Source organism: Morchella sextelata, assembly GCF_020137385.1.
Source record: "Morchella sextelata strain SCLS chromosome Unknown scls_33, whole genome shotgun sequence".
Taxonomy (NCBI): Eukaryota; Fungi; Ascomycota; class Pezizomycetes; order Pezizales; family Morchellaceae; genus Morchella; species Morchella sextelata.
In genome coordinates, this window is record NW_025408648.1 from 23,269 (window position 1) to 48,577 (window position 25,309).

The window sequence follows — 25,309 nt, forward strand, 5'->3', positions numbered from 1 at the left end:
GACTCGTCTGTTGACAGCACAGGTGCCTGTCTGTCTGTGCACTACTCGGATGCTACACTTTCGGGAAACAGGACTACCTCCATGCCATCGAAACCTCTATACGCAATCTACGGGACTAGCGGTACCGGGAGAGGCGCGATATGAAGGCTTGGCTTAGGTGACGACCGAGTGATATTTCGTGAGCGGTCGATACATCGTAACTAGTAAGGAAAGCCCGGAAAGATTCTCGTCGTTTTGTTAGTTGAGGTAGGGGGTCGCTGAGATACCTGTAACTCAGTTTGATAGGACCGGTACGTACACATTTCTGTGTTGTCTGCCGGCAAGGTTGTTGGAGTGGCTGTCGAGTATGACGCGATGATCATGGTTTATCACTCGGCCTATTTCTCCATCGGCGCTATAGCCAGGATCTCGATAGGATGGTTTGGTGTAAATGGCTTGTCGCTATTGGTGAACTAGAGAGGTCTTTAAACATAATAAACATAAACATAACAGTGTGGATATGGTGGAGGGGATCAGCGGCCATTTGCCCACTGGCACTGAGAGAATTAGCAACGGTTGCCTGATCATTTAATTAGACGTACCCTTTCTTGTCAATGGGATTTGGTTGGGGTAGTTCAAAGAATACTCGTAAGGTGTCTAGCTTGCGGTATAGACCCTTTTCAACCCTCCGTCCATGGGTTTATCGCCTCGTTTATTCAACCCAGGGGGATTGTAACTTCGTGGTAGTTCCATTGATTCATAACATGCGTTCTCAGTTCGTAGGTTATCCGCGGCACTTTTTATTACATCAGCAATTTTGAGTAGATGGGTGCCTTCGCTATTCTTGTTGACCCATGGCCACCTAATCAAACAAAACTTGGACTTTGAACGATCCCATAGTCGGATGCCCTTTCCCGCATGTTGAAGGTGGAGTTTTGTGGTGTTTCTTCATCGGGTTAAAGAGGGATATATATAGTTCATACGGGCAGGAGTTATAGGTGATATCGACATATACATGTACGTATACCAATATTGAGGGAGTACTTGTACGATTGTGACCACGTAGTAACTAGCTATCTATGAAACGTGTCAATAAGAATTGAGGATACGTTTCATGGCCGCGTACACTAGCTTCGAATACCTTTCTTTTTGTGTCAACTGGTAAACCGTCCTCTTTCCTGTGTCTACTTCTTTTACTGACATTTCAGACCATTTCTTGAGCTATGAACATTGACCCATTTCTATATACGGAGGCCCCAAAGCCACAACAGATATAATCGGCGGACCATTGACCCAGATTAAAAAAACGGAAAACAATTGGTTAGAAAATCCACCGCATTATTTCTCATGAAAGACGGTTAATATTTTTTACTGCAAGACGGCTTAAAAGGATCATAACCAAGCCGTTTCATCCTTAAACATGAAACCATGCTCATTCCCGGTCAAGTTAAATGAAAGTCACCGACAATAGAAGCTGCATTTCGTCTCAAGTGTTTCATAAAAAAAATTCCTAGTATGAAATTTGCCGCCATTGAATGCAAGTCACGGATCTGCGGCGAAAATTCTAGACTTGCCCGTCTCGTCCTATTGGACTCGGGTAGCTTCCTATAGAAAGATAGATTCCGGTAGCTTTTACATATCTACATCTTTACCCCACCATGGATACTTCCTCCAAGATAAAACAACCATCAAAACCGACCAACCATCAACCACCAACCACCAACCACCAAAACCAAAAATCTTTCTCCAACTCACCGTCACATCTATAACCATGCGCAACTACAAACAAACATACCTCTTCACCCTCCTCCTCACCCTGCTCCTTCTCCTCACCACCGCTCCTGCCCCCGCGCACGCCAGCCAGGCAACCACCACCTGCCTCCTCAAAGATACCGTCTCCGAGTTCAACTTCGAGCCCAGCGCCCAAGACGCTTCCCGTGCGCTTACCAAGTTCTGGTCAGACTGCACCACTGGCGCTATCAAAAAGCCCTTCCTCGCCTCTGACGCCACCCAATGCATGCAGGTCACCAAAGTCGGCACGGCCAACATCAGGCTGTGCCCCCCGCCTCTCAAGGACCGCAATGTCTGGAGGCGTGGCATAGAGTACAACTGTAACGAGATCAGGGTGGCCGTTATGGATGTTAATGCCTACTGCACCGCTCATGGGTTGACTGCGGGGTCGGCGTTGCTGGAGGATAGGAAGAGAGGGTTCGTGATTGTGAGGAGGATGATCTAGGATTAGCTAGGGAGTTGGAGATCTTTCTTCTGCTTTTTTGAACTCTTTCCTTACGTTTGCGCAATTGCACGCTAGAGATGCGGTTTCTAGTCGTGGGGTCCGTGCTTCTTTTTTGTACACAAGGTCAAATAGTTAGAGAAGTTAGATATCAAAGTCAACTTCTAAAGCTTTAAACAACATGGTCTTCGTAGCCTTCAGAAAGTGAACAGAGAAACAATTGTTCCCCAGAGTAAATAGGGTATACTATTCTAATCTGTTCAGTGATTTCTTATACCTAAGTATTGGAGAAGGTCTACGTACTTATTGATAAAATGACTGTAATCTTGATCTGTTCCGATCCGCGTTGAAAGAGATAACAAGTCATAAAAAATCACTCGAGGCTCGACACTCGTCCGAATTTTATGAAGCCAGGTAGTCCCAATATAAAATCTCAAAATAATCTTTCCGCAAAGTACGTATTTACTCAAAAAAAAAAGAAGAAAAAAACTCCGTCATAAAATCATTGTCACCAACCAAACCGTCACTCATCCATCCGTCCCTGATCTTACGGACCGAGCGTCCCCAGCACCTCTATTCTTAAACAACCTCTCAAGAAGCATGTTGGTCTCAACTTCTCTTGCCTCGCTCTCAGTGGCCCGAATTCTCTCCCTGACATGGAGCTCTTCAGCCTGTCTATGTAGTGCCGCGAGCGCGACTAGCCGCTGGTTCTTTTTGTTTATCCTGAATAACAGATTCTTCACTGCGATTTCCTGGTCTTGGAATGTCCTTTGATAGGCCGCAGAGGGCTTAGCGAGTCGCGAACTTCCTCCGCCAACGCCTCCATGCTGGATCTCAGACAGCCTGGCATAGGTTTCGCGCACCGTGGTGGCAATCAATTGGTTGACATGTTTGACGTCCTCGTCGAAATTTCTCAGCTCGTCATGGTCATTGAGCGGAATGGCAAACCGATCATCGTACGCTGTCGCCGCTTCGATATCACTCATCACTGCGCGGCTAACCACGAGGGGGGCAAGGCCCACCTCGGCAATATGGGCACTACTAAATTCAGGTGCCTCATGTGGGGCCTTGAAGGGGTTAAGAACCATAGTATTTGGTGGACCACCGTTCTCTGGTTCGTGCTCTTCGATGCATGGCTCGCCCGACGGTGTGTATCCCACGATTCGCCAGATCTTTTGGCCCGCTCCTGCTGGTTTGTGCCCCGTATTTCCGCCCCGGATACTTCTTCCATCCAGCTCATACATCTCCATCAGGTCGTTTCCTCTCTTCTCCCCCATCTCAGGCGCCTCGACGGTCTTTGGAAGCTCCGCTACAATCTCGGGCTGCTTTTCCTTTACTGGCTCTACCACTTCTTGGAAACAGACACTCGGAATGGCGCCCTCATTGACCTGGAACTCGCCCTTCCGGTCTGTCTGTAATATCTCGCCAATCTTGCTCTCCACCTCCCACAGCAAATCGTTGATTGCGTCCTCCCTCGTCACCCACTTCTTCCCCTTCGCCTTGCACTCCCTCTTCCACAGGATCTTCGAGTTGAAATCAGCATGCGAATCGCGCAGCGAACACGTCTTCGGCAGTATCAGCGCTGTACATGCGTTCGAGACGCCATTGTTGAAGGTGTGGTAGAACGTTATCAGCTGCACCTCTTGCCCGAAGAGCCATCTGCAATTCTCTGAGTACCCGTGGCCTTTAGTATCAACGAGGGGCCAGGGTTGAATGGGTTTATGTGTGTGTGCTAACCTAGTACCTGCTCGCGCCGCTGGGAGCTCGTGGGTTTCTCGTCGCCGTCCATGACCGTGCAGGGGTTGAGCTCTGGGATTTTATCTGTTAATGTTGCGGGCCTGCTTCCTGTCATTGAGCAGAGTTGTGCGGTTTATGAAAAGAAGGAGGGCGGGGGCCGTAATGGTAGCTGATGGTGTGTCCAGCGAGCCACCATGTGATTGGTAATATTAATAGGTACCAACGTGGTACAACAGCGCCTGAAACAGAAGGCTGGCTGTATTGGCTATACTTGACCGTGTGGCTGTCCGAAATTGGAATGGGGCGGGGCGTAGAAGCACTCAATTAATATCATATGTGCTTCATTCCTTTTTTTTGGAAGGGATATGTATTTGGCCGGCTGCTGTAATATTGCTCTGCGGTACCTACGAGTCTACTGAAATGCGACCCAATATTGTTAGATTATCCAAATACGGACTTGACGCAGGTGTTTGGCGTTAATAATCTGTGGATTTTGCCTATTATATCAGGCAACATGTGTCTGGCATACTGCATGGCTGTTGGATAAAAACGACAGAACCAATTACCGGCACCTGAATGTTTCCTTGGCAGCATGGAAAACGTTGAAGATCGATCATGGGCTAGGCCGAATGTGCAAACCTATTCTTTAGGGTACTATGGTTCCTGTGTGTCTTTTGTCTAGGGACACGGAATTTATTATTAAGGATTCGATTCACACACATAAAATATTATGCCACGGAATTTGAGTTATCAAGGATGGGGTACCACGGGAGGAAAAGCATGCTCGAAATAAACTCGGTCTCTAGCTTATCTCTTGTGGACCAGTACTGAATACACGCCCTAGAACGATTTTGTGTGCTGGTGTCGAGATCCTATGATCTTATTTCTCTTATGATCCGTCCTCGATCTCATCCCCTTTTGATGTGTTAGTCATGTTATATCACTCGCGATCGTGGGGCCGAGTCAACCGACCGGACAGGGGACTGCTGCCACGAAATATTTATCCTTCACCAATAGCTGGTCTATTTTCCGAGAAGCCACTCGAATATCATACCAGGTAATTAATGGGATATCCCTGAGACTAGCTCAATCCCGCCCGGCCAGTCTCGGGTATTGAAATGATAGGCCAAGCCCAGTGCGGCTAATCATGACTCCGAGTGAGTCCATTTATAGGCACTCTGTAAAATTGCCCGTGATATATTTCGAACACCTTTCGACTTTGATATCTAGTTAATCACTCACAAATATTCTTATCCTGTTGATGTCCAAGTAAGCCAGTTTTTGGTATACATACAAATATGGATCTTTAGGCCTATGCTATTGTCAACTCTGGGCCTGAAGGCTGTACCATACATGTACATGTTGGGTGACTGCAACGGCCGGAGAAAGATTCTCCTTCATCGAGAACGTATCGACATCGGCATCGTTTCTCCCAGGACAAACCGCCACCAGGAATAACAAAACATACAGAAAAAACACCACCCGCGGCTACAAATCTTCATCAATATTAGAGCTGTGGTCTTGCCGAGTAACCCAAGCCTACCTTCGATCCACCCCTCTTCTTCCTTAGCTTAGTAAGCAGGAGGTAATGACAGAATGAGCAGGATAACCTTGCATTAGTCTCTCCACTAGCGTGGTTTGGTGGGGCCTGTATATACTGAACTGTATCGCTATTATCTACAAGCATTTTCCGGCCTTTGGCCGGAGTAGGAACTGTTATGGCTTAAACAATATCAGTTTACCAACGCTTAAGATCACTGAAACCCCAAGATGCCCTGTGCACATATCTGATATACTATTTGGTTGACTCAAGGTATGTTGGAACCAATATCTACTGGCTGACTCAAACATATTTGATAGAATATCTACTTACTGACAAACATATTTGATAGAGAAAAAGAAAACCCCTCAAACCTGGCCAATCAAAACCTTTAAATAACACATTGCATATCGGTATATCTATATACTTATTAGATAATATATTTTATCCCGTTCCTGACTCATATCACACATAGCTTACTGCCTCCGGTGCAGCACCGAAAATCAGAGGGCGGATACAAGCTCATATCTTATCCTAAATACCAACGGCAACGGACACTCTCAGAGGTGGGCTAGGATTCGTACACGATGACAGGATGTAAGTCGCGAGGTCTTGGTATAAGAAGTAGCTCGTAGATATGATGAATATATACATATACATGTGGAAATGATGGTACAAATGGGTTATCTACATGTATCTATAGTGAAATAATCAAGGTACATATACGCGTTTGTACAGCCACTCTGCAAAAGTGTTCGTGATTCCGATTTCGGAGTGAGACATTTCTTCATATGTAACCGTGGCGGACCATCAAAACCCCCAATAGAAGACTTTCCTAGTGACCAATGGCGCCCGAAATCAATGTTGAAGGTGATTAATGACCTACTTTCTTTTATATACAGTCACGAACTATATTATCTATTTTTCGTTGTTTTGAATCTCAACATTAATAACGGATGCGCCACACTGCGCACTGACATTAAAACTAAATCACGAACACTTTTGCAGAGTGGCTGTACGTTTTGCGATAAATCAAGATCACCCTAACAGTTGGGGGGGAAAAAACGAAAGGTATTATAATTAATGAGGATATCAAACTCGAATGTTCTTAGCTATAGGCAACTTTTGTTGACACTGCTAGTCTCTGCCGGAGGCAAGATACAGCTACTCTGGTCCGAGATCTGATTCGATTGTGTCCTCAGCACACGAAACACATCATGCAGCTAAGGCTACAAAGAAAACATATTTTTTTGCAACTACAACCAGTCTTCTTACCTCTCATGGTTTCCCTGGTTAAGATTCACTGATCCTGAAGATCCGTCGAAGTTGGAGTGGAGGCCTCCGAGCGTTTACCCCCCAGAAGATGTCGTTTATTAACCGTTAGCCTACATTCCTAGAGATCTAAAGCAGCGGAGAAAGAGTTTCTCTATCCATGAGGTCTCAACAAATACTACTACGACCACCTCACACGAACCCCAATAAATATAGACAAAAAGCGACATACAAGATACGAAACCCATAGGATACCCCATTACTCTCCTCAGAAGGTAGGTTCACGTAGCTATGTACTTAGAGCTTTTGACTTAGAAACCTAGAAAATCCGTTCCACTCCTGATCATCAAGGTTAATATTTTGCCTCGATTTTCAGGGGTATAATTAATTAGTGTACTAGCTATCACTCGTCGCCTGAAGAAAGTAATGGCTCAGAAGCAAGAAAACATGGCCCTCTTATATATTCGTTTTGTCATCCATCTTCGATCCTATAAATGCTAACATTTACACCTTGGCATCCAAATTTAAAAGCCTAATTGCATTGTCCCCCAAGACACAGTCCGCTACCCCTTCCTCTCCAAATGCGTCCTTAATAGCATTGTAATTGGTCGTTACGCTTAACCACTGTTCCTCCTCCCCATCTAGGGGTGGGAAGAAGGGATGATCAGTCCCAAATAAGACTCTGTCAGCACCAGCCACGTCTACTGCAGCCTTCAACCCAACCGGTGAATACACAACTGCATCTAGTAGAATATTCTTGGATAGTACATCCCAAATGCTTCGCTTAGGCGCTGTGTTTGTGGTCTTGAGATGCGCGTCGTGTGCAATGACAGACTCAAGACGGCCCGCGAGGAAGGGGAGGGTACCGCCAGAGTGAGCGAGGAGCAGTGTGAGGCTTGGGTATCTATCAAAGACACCAGAGAGGATGAGGCGTGCAACTGCAATTGTCGTTTCAAGGGGAAAGCTACGCAGTGTCAATACATGTACTTATGATATAAAAGACACAAAGGAGGGTGTAGGTATACCCTAGCGCCAAGGGAAGAACATGTCCATACTCGGACGCCCTTGGTCCATACACCTCGGTAGGTAACCCGTAATGAGGATGTAGAAACATTGTCTGACAAGTCTCCTGTAGCGCTTCATACACCGGGTTCAACTTCTCGTCATCTAGCCCGTTACCTAGCCCCGAAGTACCCATGACGACGCCCCTAATCCATGGCAACCCTTGTAGCCTCCTGATCTCTTCTGTGATCTCTTCCACGCTCCCACTCAATGGAAGCGTTCCAAAGGCATATAATCGGCCAGGGTATGATCCGCAGGTGGTGTTCATATCATCATTGATGTCCTTCGCTGTGGCTGCAGCTTCAGATGGGGGCAAGAAGTCGAGCCAAGGGTTTGCGAGCGAAACAACAGAGATGTCAATATTGTGTTGGTCCATGAAGGCAATCTTGTAACTAAAATCATAGTACTCAGGACCGATAGGGCGGCCTCGAGCTGTGGAGTTATTGGACGAATTTTCACCTGGCAGGATTATGAGTCGCTCCTCGGTAGAGGGGGGGAATGTCCGCACATAGGGGACTGTAGTTCGGGAGCGGAGAACTGGAGGGCGCCGGCGTGTTAGTTGTTTTTGGAACCATGGGGTAGGAAAATGAAAATCTTACGCTTCATATAGGCAGGGGGGTATACATGAGTGTGGATATCGACAATCGTCATTGCTGCGGTATTGGGAATATTTGAATTGATGGGTAAAGATATAAGTGGACGTATATGACTATGAGGACTCAACTACTGTCTTTATATAAGATCTATTAGCGTGGCTTCAGCCTGTGAGCTGTCCTTCAACTTACGCTTGGGTACATACATGCGAGAACTAAGACATACATGTAGTACTTACATTATCTACTCACATGTACTGTACTACTCTATCATGTATGTACCTGTCCCCAGAGAGCAGTTCCGAGGTTTCACTGGCCCTCTTAATAAAACATCTAGGCTCTTTTCCATTGGCCTAAAATTCCCTGTCCGTCAACATTATACAGTATTCTTCATCCTGACGTATTCGCACACTACATACATGTAGATATATTAATACAATCCTCCAAATTGGTCGGGGGCACGCGACGACAGCAGCGGACGGGTCCGGCATTATTCCCACTTCGGATAAATATTACTGCGACTATGCCCTATTTCGGCCTTCTTGGCATCTGTTTATCGCGATAAGGAGCATTTATGGAAGGTGGGCAGGATGGTTTTGGATAAGATATGTAGTGGCCGGAATGTGGGGTAGGGCTCGGCAGGTCCTGCAGATTGGTGATAGGTAACCCTATGTACCTATCTGCTGATATGAGCGATGTTTGCGGTGATATGAGTGTGTAGAGTACTTGATAATACGAGGCGTTTCTATTATATATCCGTCTAAAACTACAGCTTCGCACTCGTCGACATACCCCCTGCTGTAATCGAAAGTATTCAACTATAGCTACAGCACCTACAAACGCGTGCTCTCCTTGAGCCTTACTTTACTAGTAGCACGGACTATCACCAGACGTATATGTCAAACATGGTCAACGCTCCTCAGGCCGTCACGACAGCTGTCTCCAAAGATGAGCTGTTCATTCCTGTAAGAATCCAGCTTGGAAACCCCCTGACCCCACCACTCCCGTTCCTTACTGCCACTGCAAAAATCACACATACTGAACTAGCACCTAGTTGATCGATTTCTCCCTCTTTCTTAATGGCACAGATGAAGACAAAAATGCTGCAGCCAACGGCATGGTCGACGGCTTCAAAAATGCCGGCTTTATGTAACCCCCCTATGAAGCCTACCTCACCAATACTATCTCGCCAACTGACCCTCATAGCTACATCAAGAACCACGGCGTCCCGCAGCCCTTGATCGACCGTGTCTTCGCCGAATCAGCCCTTTTCTTCGCTCGACCTAAAGACCAGAAAAACACACTCGCCTGGACCACCCCCGAGTCAAACCGTGGGTATGTTTCTCACGGTCGTGAGAAAGTAACACAGCTCGCCGACCCCACGCTCATCCAAGCGCTCCGCAACGCAAACCCCGATCTCAAAGAGTCTTTTGAGATTGGCCGTGACCATGTACCCGGGCTACCAAACCACTGGCCGGAACACCTCGACGAGGAGGGGAAGGTCTTTACTAAGACGATGAAGACCTTCTTCGAGACGTGCAAAGGGTTACATATCGAGGTTATGCGTGCCATAGGCTTAGGTATGGGCCTGGAGATGGGCTTCTTCGACAAGTTCACCTCTGGTGGTGATAATACGCTGCGCCTACTCCATTATCCGGCCGTTAAGAAGGATGTATTTGTCAAGAATAGGGACCAGGTCAGAGCAGGCAAACATACGGATTATGGCAGTATCACGCTGCTGTTTCAGGATGATAGAGGCGGCTTGCAGGTTAAGAGTCCGCAGGGGACTTTTGTGAATGCAACACCGATCCCGGGCACTAGTGAGTATTTCATATCTATGCAATGAAGTTTTGGAGGAGAAGTGTACTGATATGGTGTGCAACGTACGCCAGTTGTGATTAACGCTGGTGATCTGCTGGCGAGGTGGTCGAATTGTAAGATCAAGTCTACCGAGCATCAAGTCGTAGAGCCGCCGATTGCGCCAGATCGTGATGAGTATCCTGCCCGGTACTCTTGCGCGTAAGGCCTTACCTCATCTCCTTATTATTGTATGATATGCTGATAAAGAGATATTTAGATATTTCTGTAATCCGAACTTCGAACAGTACATTGAGGCACTCCCAGGGACATACCAGAGTGAAGAGGATAAGAAGTTTCCGGGAATCCTGAGCGGTGATTACTTGGTGCAGAGGTTACAGAGTACTTACACCACTTGAGCGCTTGTTTTTATTTATTGTGGGTTTGAGTTGGGGTATGGGGTTTGGAATGCATTGACTTTTGGGACGGACTTGAATTGTGGTTTTTATTTCTGCTGGCTAGTTGCAATCGACCGTTTTTGAGGAGCATGTTGTCTTGTCGCAATGATGATATGATTCAAGTCCCGCGCTTCTACATGTACTTGGTGTTGCGGGTTGTTCTAAATATCTATGTATGCCTGGGTGTTTCCCGCTGGGACGACTAACTATAACTAAGTAGCAGGTACTTACGTAGGTACATACACATATAGGAAACCAAAACTAAGAACTCAGCCGAAAACATAGTACCGCGACTATGTAGAGAGGCGCCTGTATAGCTTAGTCCTCAAAACTTTATTTTCAAATGGACAAGGAATCCTATCTTCACGGGTCGGGAGTACCGTCATGATATCTTATGGATCAGAATAAAGAATCTTGATAAAGACAAGCTAGGGATACTTTCTTTACATTATTCTTGCCGGCTTACAGTTTCACTCTATACATCGTTTACCGACTTACAATTTTCGGGTCACATACCCTGGTGTATTCGACACTTCATGACCTCAGGAATTTTAATTGTTGGTACTGGAATATTGACTCCTACCCCAGATCTATGCGATTATAATTGGGCTGCTCTATTGGGAACCGTTCCGATCCTATCTATAACAAATATATAATAGAGTTGCTCTCAACGAGGGATGGACACATCGCCATGAGAGGGTGAACCTTCATGAACACAAAAATTACAGTCGGCAGGTGTAGTATTGAGCTTATCTTCTAAGAGGGGAGGTATAAAGTCAACTTTTTCTGACTTCTTTTTTTGTTCTGTGTCCATGTAGCACCCTCTTGAGGCATAGGCTCTTGTGCAACTACTAAGTAACTACTTACACGTAGATGAATGTATATCAAATGAGTTACATGGGGACGGGATGACAAGGACTATGGATACGTTTGAGGTCCTTGAAATTGCTCACGGTATACTATAGTAGCTCACATACGCTCGACACGACATATATATGGTACGGAAAGAGGCATGCAATCCGTATCCTCAACATAAAATGCCATCTCGAATCTTCGTTCTAATACAAGTATTGTGCCACTTTATAATAATACCGCGGTTCAAAGATATATTTCTGCCGTAGTAGGTTCGCCCGCCCTTTAATTTAATGGTAACTGGTTGAACAAAGTAAATAATGCGGCTAGCCAGATATGCGTACGGGAATAGAGTGTGTAATTGTCTCAGTGTTATATCTACATGTTGAAGTGTTAGGTGTCGCCTCATAATCATTGAGGTGCATTTTTTCGGTGGCTTTGTTTATCGCGAAATCTAGATGATTGTCTGTGATAATGAGAATCATGAGTGATCACTCGCCTTGGGGGATTAGTAGCCGTATAATTGATGCTACCGGCCTATCTCAATTAGTGTTCGCTTGATCTTTTTCAATCATCAATGATACCTCCCCATACTCTCGCGGAACAATCAATCGAAAAAATCTCGCTACCGGTGATTTTCTGCAAGGGATCCGGATGACATCAGCTTTCTTATCCCTCGAGCCGCGTGATCCCGATGCAAAGTGGAGAAACCAGGAGTAATAAGCCTTTAGCCCTTCCCAGATATTACGTGTAATTGCTCTACAGAGCTAAGGGCTAGATGTATCGATACTTAATTAGGGCTTTGCAACATTTCGCATAGTCTAGTAGCGAAGGTTGGCTAAATGTAGTTTATGTAATAGTATCCAAAGCCATAATTATAATTATATAATATGTACATATACAAGCAGTTTTATCACGCAGGCCGGTGATGTATATATACAGTCATCTAGGAATAACAACCTAAAGCTCACAAAGAACTTTACTGTCAGGATTCTCGTAGATCCTCTAACTCCGCTCTAGTCACAACCCATCACTCGGCATCACTAAGAACAAGAAACTGCCTGGATATGTATGTATGAGTCGCGCGTATGTATCTAAGGAGTTTGACAGTTTCTTGTTATAACAAAGAATTGTGGGCGGCTAGTAGTGAATGCCACGTATTTCCGTTATTTCGGAACCATCTTATCAATGTCAATGATCCAATCTCCACGTCTCAATCTTATACCATCAATCTCAGCAACCCAATGATCCTCACTACGCGATCGAATGCTCGATCGAATCAACGCCAAGGATCTCTTGTTACAACTCTATGCATACGATCTCTTCTCACATATTCCATACATATTTACCGTCTCAAAACAAACAAATTCCCCAGCTTTATGTATTTCAAATCCACACCAGCAGTCCAGTAAGTCTCGGCGATTATGAAGCGATATTTCGTGAAATTTATCGATTATTAGGACTAACCACGACCCACAAACTGGGATTAGGTTTATGACTGCCATTTCGTGTCTCCGTCCTTTTGTGAAGTCGTTTGGGCTCTTCATACCCCATAGACTTTACTACTATCACTTTAAACATCACTACGAAGGTCAGTTAGTAGAAACGACCCCATATCCATCCTTTACGAAGTAATACTTAACCTCATCCAGGTTAAGTTCTGTGATCCATCGGTACATGGGCTGCTGCCGATGCAAAATGTATGTTTAAACTTGCCAGTCTTAACTACATTTCTGAGATTCTAAGCTATAAACTTAAGTTTTCAGAGCAGCAACTAATATTTTGTGGAATATATAGCAAAACCACCACATTGCGGCTTTGAGGAGGAGCACAAACAAACTGGTAAATACCTAGAATATCTTACTACCCGCTGTACCAAGACCGATTAAGGGCGTTCCTCCTTTACTGCACATAGCTAGAGTGGCATTGTTACTCTAGTTGGATATACAGAAAAGGAGGACATCTATCAATCAGTCTTGAGACAGCGGAAAGTAGGATGTTCTGGGTGTTCGCTAGGTTGTTTATGTTTTTTTGTCAGTGTCGGTAGGTATTCGTTGATGTACTAGTTCTTTCCAATCGGTCTTATAACTAATTATATTAGTAAACAGTTGGGGGAGCCAGAGGAATCGGGAGCTTCTCCCTGTGATCGGTGTTATCTGTACGTATCATCTGGTGCTGATTTTTCAAAACCACTATTTGCATACAGAGATCTAATTATCCAATAGAGAACACCCAGGAAACGGCAAATACCTCAGATGATTTATAGGTACAGCCATATTAGTTTCGAAATCCCATGTTATAAGTATTATAGCTAATATCAATTGAGTAGGGCAAGGGTGAGTAGAAGTGGATGAAACTCCGCTACTACCCAGGCTGCGTCACCTAGGGCCCGGCCACCATCTCCGTACGTATAAATCTATTATAATCTTTCAAAATCTTTATTCTTTGCAATTTATGTGGCTGGGACTGGTGGGGGTGTATTGACTTACACCTCTCTGCCAGTCTCCCACTGATCCCGAAGTATGGGCGTGATTATCTATTTGAATATATTCTGAGAAGCGCAATTGCAATTATAAAAAACCCATTGATAAGATCAGAGAAAAGTCTAATCATTAGAATAGTCAACACCCAGGAAAGTGGCAACCAGGTAGCCCATTATCCGATACGGGGGCGCTCGAAGGTACAGCCACCCTGCAAAAGTGTTCGTGATTCGCCCGCTGGAGTGAGACATGATCGACATGAGACAAAGTGGCGTCCATGGACATTGCGGGTAGGAAATATCAAAAATACAGAGGTTTGCGACCCATTCAACACCGTGCCGTTCGATAGATATATAGTAAAATAAAATCCAAATAGGTTTTTCCGCTAAATAAGAAGACTCTTTCAACACTGTACCCGCTGAGTAGCAATAGAGTAAAAATACAAATAGGTTTCCGCAATCGTCCAGTACCCGTTCACTGCCTGTTCGTCAATACTTCGTATACCAGCCCTTTGCTTGAATGACGGCCTCCACCCTTCGGGGCATCGATGCTGCAAGTTTTTCAAAGAACTCCGGGGGTATGGTTTCCCAAACTAAAGGCAAAACTCTAGCCAGTTCCCTCTTTACAGCAGGTGGTCCCCCTTTGGTATCAGCAATTCTAGGGTACTGTTGTTGAAGCCTCTTCTTGAGTTCTACCCATACATGCTCGATAGGATTAAGATCTGGAGAGTAAGGTGGGTGGGCTTCCAACTCAATGTTGTTATGATCGAACCATTCTGTGATTATTCTGGCTGTATGAACTGGTGCATTATCATGTTGAAAACTGACATAAGGGTAGATGATCAAAGCACTTCTTAGAACTGATGGGAGATAACGTTTGATGATCCTAAGGTAGCGGATGCCAGTCATACTCTCGGGTACTGGAACCAAAGGGCCTTTATTCCCCCGTAAAAACAACCCCAAACCATTAGAGAAATACCTCTATCTTTTGGCTTTGGATAGATGCAGTCGGCAAGCCATTTCTCGTCTGGCTCTCTGAATACCCAAATTTGACGAGGGTCTTTAGATCTCTCAACCGCACACTCATCGCTCCAAATGACACTCATAAACTCCTCAATACCCCAGTCTTTCCGCTGCATTGCCCAATCTAGCCATTTTTTGACATGTTCGGGCTTCAATAGTGGACGGTGTTTGGCAAGCCATTTCTTAATATTTGCCTGCCGTAAGACTCGATCGACCGTAGCAAGAGAAATCCCAGGTGCATATTTGTCTCTAAATTCATTCTTTGTCATTCTCCGATTATTTTTGCTGCTTTTACCAGTTCTTTCTTTTGCCGGCGGCTAAGCAAGGGCGGTCGACCAGAGCGGGGAAGGTGTAACGGAGCCATTTCAACTGTCTGGTGTATGAGTACACACAGGGCCCGATTACATGCTGAGAGTTATTGTTAGAAGCCAGTTGCACGGTGATATGCAAGTACCGGCAGTGTGGTTAGCTACCAGCTGTTAGAGTAACTACATTCCGGGCGCTAGGAAGAGGATCTATTCATGGGAGCAATGACTGACGAGTCTATGCCTCGCCAGTGACTAGAAGACCGGCCAGAGTGAAGCTCTGATTGCCCGGTGATCCTCTGTATCCTCCGAGCATTGTAAGTCCGCCGAAGGGCAGAGACTATGCTAGGGAAGTCTACAATAAGCGAAAGCTCTACAGCAATGATTAAGCTTACACTGAGCGGCAGCTCATTCATGCAGGTCCTCGGTTGTGTGGCAACCAAGGCTGCAGGTGTTACAAAGGCTTTGACTAAGGGTGGTTGCCTTGGGTAATCGGAAACACCTGCTGACGCTTAGAGAAAAGCGGGGTAGCGGTGGTATTGTTTCCGGTACTGAGGGAAGGCCCACCGGAACTTAGTAAAGGAATTAGGAGCGGAGAACAGAGGCCTTCGGAGTATAAGTACTCAGGTTCATTCTCGCCCTTCAGTCCTGTTCTCTCCGGTCTTCATCAAAAAGAAAAACCAAATTCTTATCGGTAGCAGAGCCCTTAAAGATTATTGAGTTCTAGCGATAGTATCTTTGAATAATCTGCAACCTGATTGTCTATCTTGCACGGCCGTCTCTATTCTACTTCATTCTATTTCTCTTAGAAGAGACCCCCGTTACAGATAATCTTTAAGGCTCAAGTCACCTTCAGATTATTCTTCCTCTATACAAAATGTCCGCCCTCTCGGCTCCAGATGCACCCCTTCAGATTGAATGGCAGCCGGTGCCCCTCCAGCTTCATGCCAACGGGCAGACACAGCTTGTCAAGAAGCCCAGGACCGCTCTACAGACCTACATTCCCGGCTGTGAGCCTGTCTGGCAGGATACCGATGAGGTTTCCTTACAACAGTTCTTCACAGAGCTTCAGACCTACCTCCAGCACAGCCTGCAGAGTCAGTTGAACCGAGGCAGTCAGGCACTGCTCATTGTACAAGAGCGCCAGGCAGCACAGAATGCTCTGATGGCAGAAGCTCTAGAGTACATGAGATCGGAAGTCAACTCTGTTCAGGAAGAACTCCGGAGGTATGCAGAAAGAGATGAACTGAATGCCGATGTTGATGCTATGGAGATTGAGTGGACCAATCCGGCCACTCCACCAGACTTTGTTGCCGAGATACAGAGAGCTCTTGATGAAGGAAGGTTGGTGGTGGGTAGACCAGCAACCCCGGCACCACTTTCAGTCTCCAGGTCCTCTTCCAGAGCAGCTACCAGGACAATGCAGCGGAAGACCAGCCCCTTTGCAGCATTTCCGGTCCGATCCACTAGGAGAGTTATCCCTATTGTGCAGCCAGCGGTGGGGGCTTCACCCTTACCACCTAGCCGCTTCGGTGGAACACATCCACTCCTTGGAGGAGCCGACCGAACCTTTGACTTTGAAGGAGAGTTCTTCCCAGGTGCAGGCCGAGGACCTCCTAGTCCGCTAGCCCGGAATCCAGGAAGGTTTACCATGTCTGGGGCTGCTCAACCAGCAGCAACCTCACCACTAGCTAGCAACCCGGCACCAGTAGCACCTGTGGCCCCTCCTGCTGCGGCCGCCGCTCCCCCTCCAGCTCAGGCACAGGGAGGAAGTGGTGGGAATCAGAACCCTCCACCTCCCGCGGCCCAAGCTCCTGCTCCTGGAGATTCAGACAGTTCAGACTCGGAACCAGAAGGTGGTGATAGAAGAGCCTGGCGGAGATATTTTAAGAAGAAGTTGGAAAAGCAGCAGAAGGATCTGTTGGCTATGATGTCCCAGCAGTTCCGATCTCCGGCCGCCTTTTCCCCTTCTACTTCCACCAGGGCTCGAGAACCAAAGGCACCACCACCTTCCAAGTTCCAGGGCAAGGCGGAGCAAGTGGAGACCTTTATCCGGCAATGTGAGAATGTCTTCTCCATTGAAAGCCTATCCTTTACCTCTGAGGAGGTTAAGATCCGATATGCAGGCAACTTGATGGAAGGTGAGGCAGCGATCCGATGGTATGAGGCATACCATAATTCAATTGATCAAGCCTCCGCCAACCGCCTTGCTGGGATGCCGGTGCAGTTGGATCAGAGATGGAAGCGCTGGGATTCCTTTGTGGATGCTTTTAGAGCTGCCTTCGGTGAAGCCATCTCTAGAGATGATGCTGTAGCCCAATGGAATACCCTCACCCACACAGCTCGAGGAGGAATAGACCTCTTCCTGAATACTATCATTCAGCTGATGTGGAAGACTGGCTATGAGGGTCAGTTGGTGGATGATAAGATTCATAATTCCCTCCTCCCGGACCTAGGTATGAGTTGGGCTCTTTTTAATCCCAAGCCAAAGTCCTTGATGGAGCGGATAGCTGCTCTAAGGGAGTTAGGGCACACCCATGAGAGGTACCAAGGGATGGCAGCTGAGAAAGCGCACCCTCGGACCAAGAAAGATCCTCCCGCTCAGAAGGACCAGCAGCCTAAGAGGAAAAGAGAAGCTGCGAGCTCCTCCGGACCTCAGAAGACTCCAGGACCTAAAGACAAAGCGGTGGAACTAAAGGGTATCCCGGGGGATATTCTAGAAGAAAGAAGGAAAGCAGAAGTATGCTTGAAGGTATGACCTTCCGGTACTCCCTATTGGTAGAGTGCATAGACTGACTTGTGCAATAGTGCGGCAAGTCCAGACACAAATGGACCGATTGTTGGTCCAAGGAACCTACTGTTGTCCGAGTGGCGGCAGTGAGAGTACAAAAGCGGAAAAGAGGGAATGGCAAGTCCAACTCTCAGAAGAAGGCTAAAGTGGCTGCTGTAGTAGCAGAAGATCCACTTGTTGTACTCCCGGAGGTTACAGAAGATTTTGTTTTTCAGCCTGAGCAAGACTCGGACAATGAAATCATCTGGTAGGAAAAAGTGTCTGTTTTAGTCTATGTTTACTAGTTTTCTTTTATATGGGTTTTCGGTTTCTATGCTTTTCTTGAATAAAATTATGATTGTGTTTCCGCCTATTTGATTGCTCCAAGCACTCTGAGGATGGGTTTAAGACCCGAAACAGCTGGTCTGTCAGTGCTCTACCAAAGTTATATTTGCTACCAAGACACTTCCAAACCGCTGCTAAAAAGATTACTACACAATACATCTGCTATACTATCGCTTGGGAATAGAACCAAAGGATCTCTGATCTTAGTAGTGCCCGAAGCTATTAGCTATGTTGAAAAGACAAAGAGAACCAAGTCCGGAAACCGCTGTTAAGCAGAGAAGGTTGGAACAGAGGCTTCCCTCCTTACCAGTACATGGAAAAAGACCTATACTGAAGGCAGGACTGTCATGGACAGTCAAAGGAAAGGATGAAGGCGCCCAAGGGTCTTTCCTGTTTGACACCGGTTGTACAGGAGCTATCCTCAACCAGAGTTTTGTCAGGAAACATGGGATTCCCTTAGTGCGGCGGGATCAACCTCTGATAATGCTTGATGCTCAAGGAGATGTCATGATGGGAGGAGGCGAGTATTACACTCACCCGGTCCGCATGACTATGGGAGATCATAAGGAGACACTCCGATGGGAGGTGGCTACACTGGAAGAAGGAATGACCGGTTATCTGCCAATTAGTTGGGCTAGGAAGCATAACCCGGACATCAATTGGGAACTCAACACCATGAGCTGGAGGAGTGACTACTGCAAGCAGAATTGTCTCCCAGCGGCCACCAAGATTGAACTGATCTCTCCATACCAGATGTTGGAGGAAGAAGAGACAGTCTATCAATTGGTTGGTTCAGTATGGCATGATGAGGAAGGAGGTGATATTGCCGAGAAAATACACCACCTATACCGGGATTGGGCTGATGTGTTCAGTCAAGAGAAGATTGAGGAAATGCCGCCGCATTCCCATAATGATTTGAAGATCAAACTCTTGCCTGGCACCGCTCCCCCATTTGGCCCACTGTACCCATGTTCCGCTCCAGAGTTGAAGGCCCTCCGAGAGTACCTGGACAAAGAATTGTCTTCAGGAAAGATCTCTAGATCTAGCAGCCCTGCTGCGGCGCCCATACTGTTCATTCCTAAGAAGGATGGGACATTGCGGATTTGTGTGGACTACAGAGGATTGAACAAGGTTACTGTCAAGGACAAGTACCCGCTGCCTATTATGAGTGAGCTCAGAGATAGGTTGTTTAAGGCCAAGATCTTCACAAAGATAGACCTGAAGAACGGCTTCAATTTGATCAGGATAGCAGAAGGTGATGAGTGGAAAACCGCTTTCAGAACCCGCTATGGACTGTATCAGTATAATGTGATGCCGTTTGGTCTATGCAACGCTCCCTCCGCCTTCCAGGCAATGATCAATGATGTGCTAAAGGAACTACTGGATGAAGGAGTGGTCGTCTATATTGATGACATCCTCATCTACTCGGAAACTGAGAAAGAGCATGAGCTACTGGTCAAGAAGGTCTTACAGAAGCTTAGGGAAGCTAAGCTCTGTGCCTCGATCAGCAAGACATCCTTCCATGTCCGAGAAGTAGAGTACCTAGGCTATCACATCTCGGAGGAAGGAGTATCTATGTCAGAAGACAAGGTGGAGGCAGTTAAGGATTGGCCAATCCCTGAGAATATCAAGGCAGTACAGGCATTCCTCGGATTTGCAAACTTCTATCGCCGCTTCATTGAAGGCTTCAGTAAGGTTTGCAAGCCATTAACTGACCTCCTGCAAAAAGACAAGAAATGGTATTGGACGGCAGCACACGAGCAGGCCTTTGAAGAACTCAAGAGGCTGTTCACAAGCGCTCCAATCCTCCTTCATTTTGACCCTAGTAGGAGAACGGTGGTCGAGACAGATGCCAGTGATTTTGCCAAGGGAGCGGTGCTCTCTCAGTATGGGGATGATGGGAAGCTACATCCGGTGGCATTCTATTCTAAGAAGTTCTCCCCTGCTGAGATCAACTATGACATTCATGATAAGGAAATGGGAGCTATTGTAGCCTCTTTCCGGGAATGGGAACACATGCTCAAATCTTGTGAGCAAGAGATCACGGTTTTTACAGACCACAAGAACTTGGAGTACTTTAATTCTACCAAGGTTCTCACTAGGCGGCAAGCTAGATGGTCTGAAGACCTCGCAGGCTACAATTTTAAAGTTGTCTACAGACCGGGAGAAAAGAATGGCAAGACTGATGTGCTATCTAGGCGCTGGGATCACCGCCTTGGAGAGGGAGGTGAAACTCTGCAGCCGGAGCCACAGATCTTTTTTAGGCCAGGTCAATTGGTTTTGGATCCTGCAAAGCTAGCGGCTGTCAGGGTGAATCAATTGCAGAATACATTCTTAGAGCGCCTATACACGGCTGCTAAAGAGGATAGTTTCTGGCAGGAATTGCACCGCTCCCTGGTTGAAAGGAAACCAAATTTGGACCAGAACTTGTCGGTCAAGAACGGTCTCATCTTCTACAAGAATAGATGGTACATACCCAAAGACAAGAAGCTTCAGATGGAAATACTGTCCGATACCCATGACTCTAAGGTGGCTGGTCATTTTGGCCAATTTAAGACACTAGAGCGGGTGAAAAACAACTTCTTTTGGCCCAACATGGATAAGGATGTTGAGGAATATGTCCGGAGCTGTGACAGCTGCCAGAGGAATAAGACCTCAAGACACAAGAAGTTTGGTATGCTCCAACCGTTGGAGATACCCTATCGGCCATGGACTTCCATCTCTATGGACTTCATTGTGGGACTACCGGAATCTAGTGGGTTTACAAAGATCTGGGTAATAGTGGACCGCTTTTCGAAGATGGCACACTACATCCCTCTTCCTACCCTCAATAAAACGGAAGATTTGGCAAAATTGTTCTTGAAGGAAGTTTGGAGACTCCATGGTTTACCTGATGACATAGTCTCGGACAGAGATAGCAGGTTCATCTCTCACTTTTGGCAATCTCTCATGAACCTCCTCAATGTGAAGCTGAAGATGTCCACATCTTTCCACCCCCAAACGGACGGTCAAACAGAAAGAGTTAATCAGACCCTGGAACATTACTTGCGGAGTTATTGTTCATATCAACAGGATGACTGGGCGGAACTCTTGCCTTTGGCAGAGTATGCATATAACTCGGCGGTCTCTGAGTCTACCAAAGTATCGGCTTTTTATGCCAACTATGGATATGAACCCAGGACCAACTGGCCGGCCCCAAAGGAAGGAGTAGAATGGAACAATCCAGCAAGCGAGGTCATGATTTCTCAATGGGAATCTATCTGGCAGGCTATGAACGCCAGCTTGGGTAAAGCTAGATTAAGGATGGCCCGATGGTATGATGCCCATGCCCTGGCACCACCTGAAATCAAGCCCGGAGATGAAGTTATGTTGGACCGGCGCAATGTGCAAACAAAGCGGCCTTTGGGGAAATTGGATCAGAAGAAGATGGGACCCTTTAAGGTCTTAGAAGCTATTGGTACCCGTGCCTACAAGCTCTCTCTTCCCCCTCAAATGGGAATCCACCCGGTCTTTCATGTTTCTCTTCTGGAACCTTACAGAGCACCCGTAGATCCTGAGAGAAGAGTTCCTGTACCGGAGCCCGAAGAGATTGAAGGAGAACAGAACTGGGTTGTCCGAGAGGTAGCTGATAGCCGGGTCAATAAGAAAAGGAGACGAGTGGAATACCTAGTGCTGTGGGAAGGTTATGAAAACGAGGATGCTACATGGGAACCTTGGGAGCATCTCAAGAAGAGTGCTGAAGAAGCCCTTCGGGATTTCCATATGAGGTATCCTAAGAAACCCAAGGACAAACGGATTGTTGGGGTGTAGTTTGTTTTCCTTTAGGTTTTTGTTCCTTGCATATCACGGAGTTTCTTGTCATATAGATTGGATGGTAATAGAATGGTTATAGATCTCGGAGACCAAGATCCAGGAAGAGGGGAGTGGTGTAACGGAGCCATTTCAACTGTCTGGTGTATGAGTACACACAGGGCCCGATTACATGCTGAGAGTTATTGTTAGAAGCCAGTTGCACGGTGATATGCAAGTACCGGCAGTGTGGTTAGCTACCAGCTGTTAGAGTAACTACATTCCGGGCGCTAGGAAGAGGATCTATTCATGGGAGCAATGACTGACGAGTCTATGCCTCGCCAGTGACTAGAAGACCGGCCAGAGTGAAGCTCTGATTGCCCGGTGATCCTCTGTATCCTCCGAGCATTGTAAGTCCGCCGAAGGGCAGAGACTATGCTAGGGAAGTCTACAATAAGCGAAAGCTCTACAGCAATGATTAAGCTTACACTGAGCGGCAGCTCATTCATGCAGGTCCTCGGTTGTGTGGCAACCAAGGCTGCAGGTGTTACAAAGGCTTTGACTAAGGGTGGTTGCCTTGGGTAATCGGAAACACCTGCTGACGCTTAGAGAAAAGCGGGGTAGCGGTGGTATTGTTTCCGGTACTGAGGGAAGGCCCACCGGAACTTAGTAAAGGAATTAGGAGCGGAGAACAGAGGCCTTCGGAGTATAAGTACTCAGGTTCATTCTCGCCCTTCAGTCCTGTTCTCTCCGGTCTTCATCAAAAAGAAAAACCAAATTCTTATCGGTAGCAGAGCCCTTAAAGATTATTGAGTTCTAGCGATAGTATCTTTGAATAATCTGCAACCTGATTGTCTATCTTGCACGGCCGTCTCTATTCTACTTCATTCTATTTCTCTTAGAAGAGACCCCCGTTACAGAAGGTTGTCCTCATTTCCGTCCCGTAAGACAGTACGCTGTATAAAGCTCTTGATTGTCGACCAAGGTCTAATAGATTATTATTAGTAGCTAGTCCGGATAGCCAGTCAGATAGTGAACACACCTGCCAATGATTGCCGACACTGTCTGTATGCAACCAAAGCAGAAGAAGAATGCGATAATCATGCCCTTTTCAGTTGACGACATCTGCCTCCTTGCAGTTTTCGCTTTAGGAGCCTTTTCTAACTTTAAATGAGCTAGACTCTTTTTCAAAAGCTGTACTTCAACAGCTTTATCCACTTGCACATGGCTATGTCGACGCCGTGCCATGGTTGCAGCGGCCCCACGACTTATTCCAGCGTCACGGATCTGTTGAGATTTCACAGGTATATTGCGGCTTCACAGGTTGCGGCTTGAAAGATTGCGGCTTGACAGAGTGCGGCTTCACAGGTTGCGGCTTGAAAGATTGCGGCTTGACAGAGTGCGGCTTCACAGGTTGCGGCTTCACAGGTTGCGGCTTCACAGGTTACGGCTTCAAAATCTTCACGCGTTGTGGGCTCCTCAAATTTTCACAACTTGAACCTGTACACAGTGATTAGTCAATTGAAACCTGTTGGATGTCTCACTCGAACAGGCGAATCACGAACACTTTTGCAGAGTGGCTGTACATAAAATTACAAAATCCATCATTATTTTTGCAAGATATACACGAAAATGTGGAGAGAGAAAATTAAAAGCTAACACCTAGGTGAATTAGCATTGACCCAGCAGCATTTGGGCGGCCTCTCAATTGTCCACAGCTGGTGCGGCTCTCGCCTTTCTTACGAAAGAAGAAGGGGAAAGCTCTAGAAGCTATCCTCCTGGTTGGCGCCAGTGTCACTGAGAATGACTTTTCTCACGAGTATTTGCAATATCGTAAGTCCAAAACAATCCCTTCTCTCTGAATTTAAAATTACTTACCTTTCAAACAGGCCTATGTTAGATAATACAATCGCCCGCCTGGCAGACACCCAGGATTGTCATGGCTGCCAGTTTGGTCACAATAGTTGACCGGCTCGTCATGTCTAAGGACATATAAAAGCGGAGAGGCGTGCTACTGACCGCCTACCGGCTGGGCTAAGGTCAATGCATGAGAATGGCGTTGGCACAGGGACTATTTCGTGGAATAGATCAAACGGCCCATAAGGGCTGTGAGGGGGAGTAGTATCCCATTCGATTTAGGTACGCGGTAGCCTGAAGCGACATTACGCCCAACACATGTCTACCAGGCTACAGATGGTGGTATCGACGGGGCAGGTCCAGGTGTAGGTTTTTTCTTTTTTTTTTGTAAATATCATTAATAAACATTTTATCTTGTACTTGCTGTTTCCTAGGAATTTCTTGAGTGGGAGTGATATAATCAGCACTAGTAGTAACTTATCGCGATGGCCGGTGGTAGTACCTTTTGCTAGTAGCAATATCAATAGTTGGATTTACCTAAATCGAGCTTATTAGTAAATGGTCTTTCGCTGTTAATTATTAGCACACCGATCGAGTGATTGGATTAATTGGTTTGCTTGTCCCAAAGTAACCCTCTTTTGATACATACATGTATGTCTATACTTGAGTAGACAGCATCATGATTCCTCGCTCGACCAGCCAGTCAGCTGACCATGACTGAGAACAGCACATATTGTTCCAGGCCACACCCTTAGCCCCTAGCTCTTTTCATGCGGCCAAAGATACACGACATCACAACACGCATGAAAGTACAATTCGTGATCTCTTGATTTCCTCTGGTGTCCTCCCGCCGCCCTCTTTTGGTTGTTAATGTAGCTAATAGGAGCGTAATGCAAACAAACACAAAAAAACAATAATAAAAAACTCCCCCCAATCCAGCCCAGCCCTGCCCAGTCCTGCCCAGTCCGTGCCTGATATTATGAATAAGGAAAAACGAAAGGAAAAATCCCCATTGAATACCCAGCCAGCAAAGAAATGATAAAATCCACAAAAACAAAAAGAAACAGGCAGGATTAAGAAAGAAAGTTAAAGGGTAAAAAGAAAAAAGATGGAATGCGTTATGGTGATATGGTAACGATGTGATGCTGTTATTATGGCGACTGTCCTTGCCCTGCATTTCCCGACCTAAACAAATAGTAATATAAAAAAAAAGAAAGC

General features: G+C 46.3%; 6 protein-coding genes across 6 annotated transcripts; 3 read left to right on the forward strand and 3 right to left on the reverse strand.

The window, feature by feature from the left end:
- Window positions 1–1,750: 1,750 nt before the first annotated feature.
- On the forward strand, window positions 1,751–2,215 carry H6S33_009833 (uncharacterized protein; the record flags this gene model as incomplete). Its single annotated transcript, XM_044841275.1, has 1 exon — window positions 1,751–2,215. The coding sequence occupies one exon, from the start codon at window positions 1,751–1,753 to the stop codon at window positions 2,213–2,215; it is 465 nt and encodes a 154-aa protein (XP_044687484.1).
- Window positions 2,216–2,739: 524 nt separating this feature from the next.
- H6S33_009834 (uncharacterized protein) lies at window positions 2,740–4,064 on the reverse strand (the record flags this gene model as incomplete). Its single annotated transcript, XM_044841276.1, has 2 exons — window positions 2,740–3,881; window positions 3,950–4,064. 2 exons carry the CDS (start codon window positions 4,062–4,064, stop codon window positions 2,740–2,742), a joined length of 1,257 nt encoding a protein of 418 aa, XP_044687485.1.
- Window positions 4,065–7,265: 3,201 nt separating this feature from the next.
- Window positions 7,266–8,474, reverse strand: H6S33_009835 (uncharacterized protein; the record flags this gene model as incomplete). Its single annotated transcript, XM_044841277.1, has 3 exons — window positions 7,266–7,725; window positions 7,787–8,360; window positions 8,423–8,474. The coding sequence occupies 3 exons, from the start codon at window positions 8,472–8,474 to the stop codon at window positions 7,266–7,268; spliced, it is 1,086 nt and encodes a 361-aa protein (XP_044687486.1).
- Window positions 8,475–9,321: 847 nt separating this feature from the next.
- On the forward strand, window positions 9,322–10,632 carry H6S33_009836 (uncharacterized protein; the record flags this gene model as incomplete). Its single annotated transcript, XM_044841278.1, has 5 exons — window positions 9,322–9,381; window positions 9,471–9,565; window positions 9,623–10,236; window positions 10,309–10,435; window positions 10,494–10,632. 5 exons carry the CDS (start codon window positions 9,322–9,324, stop codon window positions 10,630–10,632), a joined length of 1,035 nt encoding a protein of 344 aa, XP_044687487.1.
- Window positions 10,633–14,491: 3,859 nt separating this feature from the next.
- On the reverse strand, window positions 14,492–15,294 carry H6S33_009837 (uncharacterized protein; the record flags this gene model as incomplete). Its single annotated transcript, XM_044841279.1, has 2 exons — window positions 14,492–14,937; window positions 14,982–15,294. 2 exons carry the CDS (start codon window positions 15,292–15,294, stop codon window positions 14,492–14,494), a joined length of 759 nt encoding a protein of 252 aa, XP_044687488.1.
- Window positions 15,295–18,673: 3,379 nt separating this feature from the next.
- Window positions 18,674–22,255, forward strand: H6S33_009838 (uncharacterized protein; the record flags this gene model as incomplete). The annotated part of the gene is made up of 1 exon (XM_044841280.1): window positions 18,674–22,255. The coding sequence occupies one exon, from the start codon at window positions 18,674–18,676 to the stop codon at window positions 22,253–22,255; it is 3,582 nt and encodes a 1,193-aa protein (XP_044687489.1).
- Between the last annotated feature and the right edge of the window lie 3,054 nt (window positions 22,256–25,309).